The sequence below is a fragment of the Bombus vosnesenskii genome, unplaced genomic scaffold, assembly GCF_011952255.1.
Source record: "Bombus vosnesenskii isolate JDL3184/JDL3185 unplaced genomic scaffold, Bvos_JDL3184-5_v1.1 scf7180000013267, whole genome shotgun sequence".
Taxonomy (NCBI): Eukaryota; Metazoa; Arthropoda; class Insecta; order Hymenoptera; family Apidae; genus Bombus; species Bombus vosnesenskii.
In genome coordinates, this window is record NW_022882927.1 from 6,607,560 (window position 1) to 6,618,719 (window position 11,160).

Consider the following 11,160-nt stretch of genomic DNA (forward strand, 5'->3'; position numbering starts at 1 on the left):
ATCGTTAATCAACGCTAGGTTGTGGATATTTCTGCGGATTTGTATTTTTGCGAACGCGTGATTACGTAAATGCAATTTTGATAGATAGATAACTCGCTCGTCGAAAATTACATAAAATGTTTCAAATTCTTCTATAGTGATTTATAATTTAATGTATACGATAATTTCGCGTTCTCCTTCAAATTTTCCATAAATGCATAAAGATCCACGGTCTACCCGTCTATTTACAGAGATTCTATGTACGCTGTGTTATATTCGTGTTAAAAATCAGTACACGCACAGGTATAGGTTTGTTGCTATGGTTTTTATCGCGTATCGTAGCTGACAGGTTATGGTCGGGAAGTGCGTCGTTTTCCCGGCACGTCGACGCCAGAAAAGTGTTACATGAAAGAGGTGGCGGTGCAGCAACGAGCGTTTTCTATGTGAGATGGATACGTTGCACGAGTGTTAAGATACGAGGTGATCCCTCGATGTGGAGGTACGTGGTGACGTGCAACGCGTGTCGTGGACCGCCACCTCGGTCTCTCTAGCGTATACAGGTGAGATATTCTCGTAGTGAAGTAAGATTATATAGCCAGTGAAGACGACGCAGCAACCGCGAACCAAGGGATCGCCGTCAACGCGGAGACGCCGGAAGACAATATCTTCGTCTGCCACGACGGAAGAGGATCTTAATCCTTTGTTTCCAGGTCCTGCTTTCCAGGTCCAGTACCCTGAGTATCCTGCAGACACAACTCCGCTCAACATCTGTTTCCCATTTGTCGCTGGCTGTCCTTTCAAGCAAAAAAAAAATTTTTTTGAAAAAAGAAAAGAATATATATAGTATACAATCACGATGACAGATATACGACACGTAGTCGAACGATTCCAGCAATATATCGTTCCGTTTTAATTAGACGATCTACTCCCGAAGAGTCCTGCAAAAAGCAATTATGCATCACTACAGCTCCTTTTTTTTTATTTTTTTATTTTTTTTTTTCTTCAAATACCCCAGTTGTTCGGTTTACGACGATCCAAAGCTTCTTTTCGGTCGAACTCGCTTTTGGCGAAGGCTCGTCGTTCGTTCGTTCTTATTCGTTCGTGCACTAGTAATACGGTGTTTTTCTAGAGATATATTTAATTCGATGAGATTAATCGTTTGAATATTGATCTATAATTAAGCATATAATAAATAACGTAATTACAATGACAGGTTGGAAACTTGGAAATCTAAACTGGATTTTAGAAAACTATGATTCACTTGTTTTAATTCGATAAAGTCTTCCGTATGTTGCGTTCAATTCAATTTGGATTTTGTCCTATGTCTAACGTAATATGTTCACGAGAAAACGTGTTCCTCTGAACGGAATATAGCGTCAGTCATATTGGAAAATTCGATATTTATCGTAGATTATATTTTATTAATTTATTTGCCAAACTATCGTCTATCAGTATGATGGATCGTTAAATTTTTGTTTCTGCAATTCGCCTTCGCCAAGAGTGTCACGCAGTCGCATCTTTGTATTCTAATTTGTACGTTTCCTCTACGCTGATCATAGCGTTTTACCAAAAGATAACGAACGTGCACGGACGTAGATCTTACAATATTTAATATATAACATCGTGCTATGGGACTGTTATCTCTTTCCATTCTTTTCACTAATTTCGAGAAGTTGAACGAAAATAAATAGAGAAACGTGTACTAACGTAGTCGTCGACGAGATTCGAAACGATCGAAAACGCGTCCCTGTAGCGCATATTAAAACGCTCTGGAAAACGAGCAATTGCCAAAGCAGCCCCAGTTTTTTGCCGCCCCTCGAAAATAGCACGAGTACCAAGCACGATTGTCCTGTATATCTATATATATTTAGCCGGTTTGAAAACGCGAATCGTACAAACCTTCTTCACATTCTATTTCTTCCCCCTTTTTACGAATTATAATCCATATTATATTTTATTCCAGATTGTCACTCATATATATTTTTATACTACTGCATTTGAATAGCGACCGAAAAATATATTCGTCATATATCCCGATTATTACTTCTTGTAATACCCGCTCAACCACTTGGTCGTCATGATTATTACGTATCGTGTTTATCATCCCCCCGAGCACAATTCCCGCGGCCAAGATCTGCACTCTGCCGCGTTCAATTCCGCTTTCCGTTCGTCCTGTATACGCGTGACGTACGAGCCAATTATCGTGGCAACGATTTCGCTGGATCAACAAATCCAGCAACTGGTCAAACTGCTGCATAGTTCCCGTACAGATGATATACCCGTAGGCGGCGGAGTGCAAGTGCTGTGCCCCGTTTAGTTTGATTTCCGCTTTTCAGTGATTCACAGAGCCATGCTACGTTCCATTCCACTTTGTTAAAGTATCCGTGATGCGATACCAAATTGAAAAGACTCATAGAGATTCGATGTCATTACATGCTGATCGATGTTCGAACGCTTGTTGCTTTTCTTTTCTCGCTCTCTCTCTATCTCTTTCTCTCTCTTTCTTTTTTTTATTTTTTTTTTATTTTTTTTTTTTTACTTTTTACAAGTATTCTCTGTATATTCGGAGAACTTCTCCTGTTTTTATGTGTCATGTGCAACGGACTATGGCTCTGTGCTGCGTCGGAAAAAAGGACGTTGCGCGTTCGTCGGTTAGGAACAAGAAATTTCTTGAAAATTTCGAGTTCGAGGAATTTTGCCAGATACGAAAGTGAAATTAAACTTTGAGAAATTGTTATTTTTCGTGGTGATCGAAACGAATGCAGTCGAACGTCCTTTTCGATGGCGGCAACTCCTCGCAGCGTATCCTCCGCATTGGGATGCCATTTTCGGTGCTCCTAGAGGCTGCATCGTGTACGATCGACGAAACGTGACGGCTGTATGTCGTTGGATGAAAAACGATACAGACAGATGCCGATGGTTCGTCGGTGCACGGTGTCTCGAGACCGATAAAACGCGTCCCGACGACGGAAAAGTCTCCCCCCCCACCCCCCCACGAACAACCACGTAGCCGGTGTACGTGAGAGTATCACGCTCCATAGAACACACCTGTGGCATAACTCTCTCTTTCCGTGAAGCCTGTTGAAAACCTTGCGACTCGAAGTCTTTCTTTTCTTTCTATTCTCTTTTTTCTTTTTTCTTTCTTTCTTTCTTTCTTTCTTTTCTCGCCTGACATACATCACACTTAGCGTCCACACCACCTTGTCACTCTTTCGATCTATTTCTGTTTAATCGATATAACAACTCTGTTCTTTTAGCGGACCCGTCTTATTATTTTCATTTTACTATATCTCACACATCGCCATGATTCGCCTCTTTTCATTTCCTAGCCTCTGTTTCTCGTGTACACGTCGCTGCGACTCCTTCCTTTCTGTATATTTCTTTCTTTTCATCTGATCGTTTATCGAAACACTGTCCGACAAAAGGAAACACGTACAGCAGTGCTCGCTTAAATTCCAATAGAGTTTCGCCTAAATTCAAACGACCCAAAATCCGCTTATACTCCCTGTACTGTTCGAACTGTCGAGTGTAAATTAAACCTATCGACAAACACAGCGAATAGACATAGTTGGAATAAGTGAAAACAGCGATCATATTCCTATATATTGGAATGAAACTTTCCCATAAAATAATAAGAGTTTTGCTATATTCGTTCGACAGTTTCCCTACACTTGATCTATTTGAGTCTATCTAAACGTCAATTGGTATAAGAAAAATTATGCCCACGAAACGTGCAGATTTGCTCCACTCAATTACCGTGTCTTTTGCATTAATCTCTCGTTTGTCCTCTCACTTGTTTTCGCTAAGTCTATTCTTTCCCTCTGTCGAGGAAATCTCGAGTCCTCCCGTACGAAACAAAATCGTCACCCGCATCGCGAGCTTTGCAATCTGATCCTCGATTTAATTGTAATTTAATCGAGCACCGCTGTACACGCATATATATATATAAGTGTATATATATATATATATATATGTGTGTGTGTGAAACACGAAAGTAGCCACACGCAAACATAAACACACGCGCCCATATACTTACATAAAACTACATAAAACTGTTTTTATACGAGAGGAACGTTCCCACCCTGACCTTTTTACATTTTGTGTCTTTTCCCCAGTGTTGAACTGCAGAAAGCTAACCTAGAGGCCCAAAATACCCAAACCCCTGGCAGCGGTACCACTCCCGGGGCATCCGGGGCCAGTGCTTCTCCCTCTACTACCACTACCACTGCCTCTCCCTTGGCCAGCGCCATTCCCTTGGCTCAGCTGCTAAGCAAGCCAGGCGCCCTCAACGCCCTATCTAGCCTCACCGCCCTCGGCGGACTCACGGAATTGCTAGGTGGCGCTGCTGGTGCGGCTGCATCCGCTCTTCCGGTCCAGACAACCGGCGTTCACCGGTCGCACAAGTTCACACCGAGGCTACGTAGCCCTGGCGCGCCCGGGCCCACCGAGAGCGGCAAATTCAAATCCGAGCGCACCAAGTATAACCCGTACTGAGCCACCGACCACGAAGAAACGAAGGAGAGACGCGAGATCAGGGAGATCGTTACACGTACACGCATTACTCATCACAACGACCATTACAGCCACGATTACCACCAATACCACAACCACCACGATCATACACACACGGAACACGAGATTTACATCGGAGAAAAGTGCGTACGGACGCCAGGGTAGCGCGAGTCCTGATCAAGACTTGGCTAAGGATCGGACCAACACGATAGTTTCAGAATGGACTACCAGCGATGATAGCGATGATGATGATGATGATGATGATGCGTGATGCAAATTCATAGGGTAAGACGCGCGACGACCGTGCCACTTGCGTCCTACAATTGCCGGTCACGGCATCGACCTTCGTGTTTTTCTGTCGTTTTTTTTTTTTTTTATATATATACATATATATACATAGTCTTCGTCTTTTCTTTTCCTTTTTCCTTTCTTTTTTTTTTCTTTTTTTATACGATATAAAATGTACCGATCAATTTGTATTTCTATTTTTTGAAAGGGAAGGTTGAGAGATGGTTTAAAGGCGAGATCCGACGCTAAGTCTTCGGGCCTTTGCATCAAGCGCGACACGACCTCCGAATCTGACTTACTTTTAGTCTGAACGTATCACTTGCTCTGCGAAACGCGTGATTTTAACACGCTTTCCTTTCCGCGTTTCGTATACATTTTCTGTTTTATTGGATAACGGTATTTCATTTTCAGAGAATCATGATACATCGTATATAATACGGTGATGGTGAGTTGACGTCGACTCGGAGGACGTGACCGCTTGTGCACCGTCGCGAAACAGCCTTTTTTACATATATATATATGTATACATATATATAATATAATTACGATGAATTATATTAATTGATTAATGTCGGAAGCATAAAAGGCTCTTCTTAATAGCGTTAGGCGATTCCGATGTAATTTTTTCTTGTAGTTGTATAGCCCGACCACTTTTCAATTTTGAGAGAGCGAGAGAGAGAGAGAGAGAGAGCGAAATATGTCGTGCGTGTCGGAATTTTTAGTAGAGAAAGAAAATAAATAATGGAACAAAAAAGAGGTTGGAAACGACGTGTGCGACATTTATTAGATATTACTATGATTTCTTTTTTCTTTCTTTCTTTTTTTCTTTTTTTTCGATTATGTCTTTTACATCATTTACACGAGAGAATGTACCTACATGAGAGAAGAGTGTGAGAGAGTTGAATGAGAGGAAATGAGAAATGAGAAAAAGCGAAGCGTAATGACGTGTTCAGATACGCATTGTGTCCGTAATCATGTAACCGTGCTCTGAAATCAACGCCGGACACTTCATCCGGAAATAGAATATGGTCTATCGCGACAGCGCGAGAGGAAGAGGTTTAAAAAAAAAAAAAGAGAGAGAAGAAAAGAACAAAATGAGAGAATAATGACAAGAGAGCTTATTCGTACCTCGACATGAGGTTTAAACGCCGCTTCTTCGAAACGATTAGGGTGAGCATAGACATATTGTACTCGCTAAATGCGAAAGAGACAGAGAGAAAGAAATAAAATATACGCAAGGTAATCAATCGATTTACAATAGTGGTCGTTTTATTGTAACGATAACGATGATAATTATATACGAATAAAGCAAAAACGTAATCATATTCACGAGGAACACGCTCCATTTATATATGTATAGATATAAATATATATATATATATATATATATTATTAACATATGTATATAAATAATATATAAATGTATTATTGACATATGTATGTATATATAAATAATATATATATATATATATATGTATATATATATTAATATACGGCAGATAGAGAAGAAAGTAACGATTCCCCCAGCGAGTTCAGATTAATTAGCGTTAATTAACATTTTAGATACGTATACACAACCTGTTCACACTTACACCACTGACATACACAGAAACGCGTACACAGAAACACAAGGATGAAAAATAGATGAAAAAGATCGTGTTTTATCGAAGAGAAAAGTCGCATTCGCCGCAGATCGATCAGTCTTTTCTTCTAGCTCGTCCCTCAAGAATGTAAAATGTAGAACGAAGATATAGCGACGAACGAAGAATGATATTTCAATAAAATATGAGTCGATCAAGATGGGAATATGAATCGAGTCGATCAATTTTGTTAGGTTGATAAGGGAGGATCGAAAAAGAAGTAAAGACACGGTGAATGGACGTCGATTTTTAATGACGATCGACTGCGTACGAGCTCCCAGATCAATGTTTGTGTGCTCAATTTCTAGTTCGTAGCGAGAGAAAGAGGAAGAGAGAGAGAGAGAGAGAGAGAGAGAGAAAATACGTTGCATAGATCAAGCGGATGTAGATTTATGACCGACGAGTGGTAGAACGCTCGTGCACCGATTTTTGCCGCGATGTCGTGATCACGATAGATCAGATTCTTTGTTCTTTACGATGGTTCGAAGTTCCGTGCTACGATTTTGCCAACTTTTTTTATAATTTTTTATTTCTCGATTTATTGGATTTGCGAAGCCTCGTTTATTTTCATTCATTTATATAATTAACCCTTTAAAGCTACATTTAAAGGTGACGCCGTCATATATAGAATGTTATTTTACAAAACGATTATTATGGAATTATTTTAGTTTAGAAATCGATAAAGTCAAGCGTTGTAAACTTTTTATTATTATTCGTTATTAAGAGAAGAGATATCGAACGAAATTATTGAATCGAATAAATCGTGAACACGATCGCGCAGCTCGTAGTATAATAAATGATACTTCATATTGCGTTTGACATTCTGTACACCCATATGTAGTCTTGTCCCATATTACATATATATATTTGGTTCTCTCTTGGAGACAATAATGATTTCTCACGTTGGCGGCGATTTCCGTGAAAAATCGACCAGACAAAGATTCTGCAAGTGAGAAAAAGTGTGAAAGAGTGCGTGTGATAGGATAGAGTGAAAGAGAAACTAGCGTGAACGAGAGGAAAATAAGACGATGAAACTAAAGCGATCTTTTTCTTTTTCTTTCTCATCGTTAAGGCGAGAAGGGAGGTTTGACAAAATATATCAAGATTCAAAGAGTATACACACACAGGATTTTGTAGGTAATGTTAGTCTTCAACTGTATATTGGTCTCTTATAAACGATGTCGCAGAGCTTGTGTGCTTAACAAGACATTAGCTACCCTGTATCTCACCTTGTTAAATAAAGCTAGGCGTGTTTAATACAAAAAAAAAAAAAAGAGATGAAATACTTTGTGAAAAATAAGCAATCTCGACGAGAATTGAACACACGAGAAAAAGAGATAATCAAATATCTCGGTATTCCTTAGAACGAGGTCTCGCAATGCACTATAGTTATTTTCAAACAGTTTGTCTTAGGATAATAATAAATTATTATCTTGTTGGATAATATTATATAATAGTAGCGGCAAATAATAATTATTATTGTATTATTAAAACGCTACTATTAGTCTTGTCACAATGAATTCTCTGCATTGAATGTGACAATGAAAAATGTGACACAGGTATGGTTAGCTGTAAATACGCGCTGTTCTGCGCGAGTTCCACCGTTATTTATACTTTCCCATCGATCCAGCCTCCCTGGAAGAAACTAATTCTGTAGTACTTTGCGCGACCACGTTTCTGGCTTCTGCTGTACTTTTATTGTTGCTACCTCCTTTTAGAAACCGGCCTCGTGTTTCGTGGAACGAGCGCCTCTGATCCGCGTCAAATCGAACAACGTGAAAACGAAAGAGAGTTGAATTTTAGAACGAGCGACAGCGGATTTCTCATTCAAAAAAAAAAAAAAAAAAAAACAGATATAAAAAATGAATTTGTAATCGTAGCTTCTTTTTTGGCTATTCTTGTTACGTTGATCCGTATGCAAGGGATGATGTGTGGATATATGCAGATATGTTACAGAATTGATATTTTAATCCTTTGATATATTTGAGTATTTTTATTATTCTTAATGGTGAAGCATATAACAGTTTAATTTTGTGAACTGTGCGTCGTTAATGATGAACGTGAGATGTATGAATATCGTTGGAGATTTTGTTGGAAAAAAGATGGACTAGGAGGACCAGAAATATCTTTGATATGTCATTGATGATCCACAATTTTATATCAAAACTTCACCTATAAATATAGAGTGCAATTTAAAGGTAAAGAAAGCTACGTATTGTCAAACCAATGCCGCTCGTTTGCACTGTTCAATTATCCTCGGTTTGTAGATCAATTCAACTTGTAACAATCATCGAACGAAAGCTGAGAGATATTCCATTGGAGTCGCTCTGCCCCGTATGAAAAATGTCTCTCAAATTCCTTTCTCGTTCGTCGATTTGATCTGGATCCGATCCTCGAAGGATCAAGGAGAGTAGCATCCGATCGACATAAAACAATCGATGGGGAAATATCACGGTGAACCATCGCTATTTTGCCTATATTTTCATATTTTTTTTCTTTTTCTTTTTTACTGCAATCGCGAAACGACGATTAAAAGAGAAAAATGTTTAAGATTGTCGTTCACGCAAATCTTCTGTTTGCAATCGATATAGATTGTAACGTATTGCCGCGTATAGCATACAAATCTCTATGTATAGCAAACACGATGCGCAGAGTGTACATACATTATGTTATGTGTACATACGTGCATATTTATATTTCGAGAAAAAAGAAAAAAAAAAGAAAAAAGATACGTACCAAGAGTGGAGAGACTCTTACAGAAAGAGGTGTAGAGAAAAAGGGAGAGAGAGAGAGAGAGAAGATGTATCCATCCAAACAACTTGACCCAGGCTCCTGCCCGTTTTTGGTAAGCACCATCCGCTCCTTTGTAGTCCCGTTAATCGACACATACTCTTCTTCCCAATTTTTACGGCAACTAGCGATCTTGTTCTTATTACTCTATTCGTTTCTTTGTTACTTCTTTCTTTATATATATTTTTTATCTGTTAATTAACCGGCTCTCTCGGATACCCGTTTCAAACATTTAACGTTCCGTTGTTTTTTTTTTCTTCACCTGTGTATCTAGTTTCCATGTTTTCACATTTTTCTTTGATTTTTTTCATTTTTTGTAATCTAACTCTTTATCGTGAAACAGATGATGATCGCGACCAACGGAGTTGCCAACCAGAACCGATTTTACCGACCAGATCATCCGAACCCCTCCGGGAATCATTCCACGCGAATGATTACTATCAATTCGATGCGCACCCTTTCATGCATGTTTCCGCTCGAACATTTTTCTGAGAACTGTACATTGCATCTGAGACCGCGTTAACTACGCTGTTATCGATACGCGGCGTTTGTGTGATCTCCCTTTCTATCCTTCTTTTTTTTTTTTTTTTTATTTCTTTTTCTTCATTTTTTTTTCTTTTTTTGGATTTTAATGACGGTTCACGGAAGATGTTCGTGGAGACTGTGCATGCCGAGAGGGTGTAATCGAGAGCAATCTGTACCTCGATGTTCGAGGATCTTCTTCCGTAGATCTGTCGCATGTTACCTGAGGAGCGAGGGAGACGACGAAACGCACTCGTTTGCAACTTTCGGGAAAATATAAAAATTTCGTTTGAAAGATATTTCTGCTATACGAAAGGAAAGCAGGATTTTTTAAATTGAACTTGGATTATTATTTAGATTTCTGAAGGTTCGAGTTTTGTATTTTCGTTTCTGTGTTAATTCCTTGCAATAGTATTTTTTCTTCCCTCTTTTTTTTTCCTTTTTTTTTTTTACAGCAAATATTTTCGAGTGCACAGTATAATTATTCTGTGAAATATTAAAGACAGAGAAAGATTAATTGATTTGGAGGGAATAGCTACTTCTCGTAGATGATTATTTTTACACATTTCGAAATATATTAAACAAGATAAACAGCATGCAATCGTCGGGGAAATATTTTCCACGGATATTAACAAGTTCGAAAATTTAAGTTAAATATAGGATCGTCTATTGATTTAATTATTTCACTGGTTTCGATTGCGAGTGGTGAATATGCTTGTTGATTGCTTTTCGCTGTTTGTGTAAGTATTGATCTTGTTTAATATATCCTGGAATGGAGAGCAAAACGAAAGAAAAAAGTTAAAAAAGATAATGGAACATAATTGTTTTTCTCGATATGTACATCGATATTTAAATATCTAAAATTCTATCAAACATAATCCTTGACTTAATTGCACATAATGATTCATCGGAACATAGCAGAAAGTATAAAAAGAAGTTAGAGAAGAGTGTTGATATTTCAAAAAGGACAAACTTAACAGAATCTGAAACAGTGGGATTCTTAGAAAAATTGTTGAAAAATGTACATTTTCTCGCACGATGTCTGTTGTCTTTTATAATACATTGTATAACACAATGTTATATCTTATACGATGAAATTCAAACGAATCCGAGTGTTTTATAAAACGTTCGATATATAAACCAATTTGTTGTATTTCTGCTCCAAATCAATTTTTTCGAAGCTAATCACACGCGTGCACTCGATCAAGACATTTAATTAAATTCATTACTAACCTGATGTAACGTATATTACTTGCTCCTATCAAACAATTTTATAACTAGCCTTTCGTCAGCCCTTCGATGTAAAAACTATTCGAAACAACAAAAATCAATGAAAGTGCTCGACATGAACGAGAAACCTCCGAGTTAAATAAATCTTGTAACTTATTTCTGTCTACGTTTTTACTCTATCGTTGAGAAACGTTCCCCG

At 38.3% G+C, this 11,160-nt stretch overlaps 1 protein-coding gene across 6 annotated transcripts in view; it reads left to right on the plus strand.

The window, feature by feature from the left end:
- LOC117230470 (poly(rC)-binding protein 3) overlaps positions 1–11,160 on the plus strand; it is a 179,475-nt gene that overhangs the window by 155,697 nt on the left and 12,618 nt on the right. For 4 of the 6 annotated variants that reach the window (XM_033487970.1, XM_033487969.1, XM_033487972.1 and 1 more), the window contains one exon: positions 4,095–6,104. The exons of the other annotated variants lie outside the window; for them this stretch is intronic. In XM_033487970.1, the coding sequence (XP_033343861.1) occupies positions 4,095–4,473 (379 nt within the window). In that variant the 3' untranslated portion in view covers positions 4,474–6,104. Of the gene's footprint in view, positions 1–4,094; positions 6,105–11,160 lie in introns of those variants that run through there. 6 annotated transcript variants of the gene reach the window in all.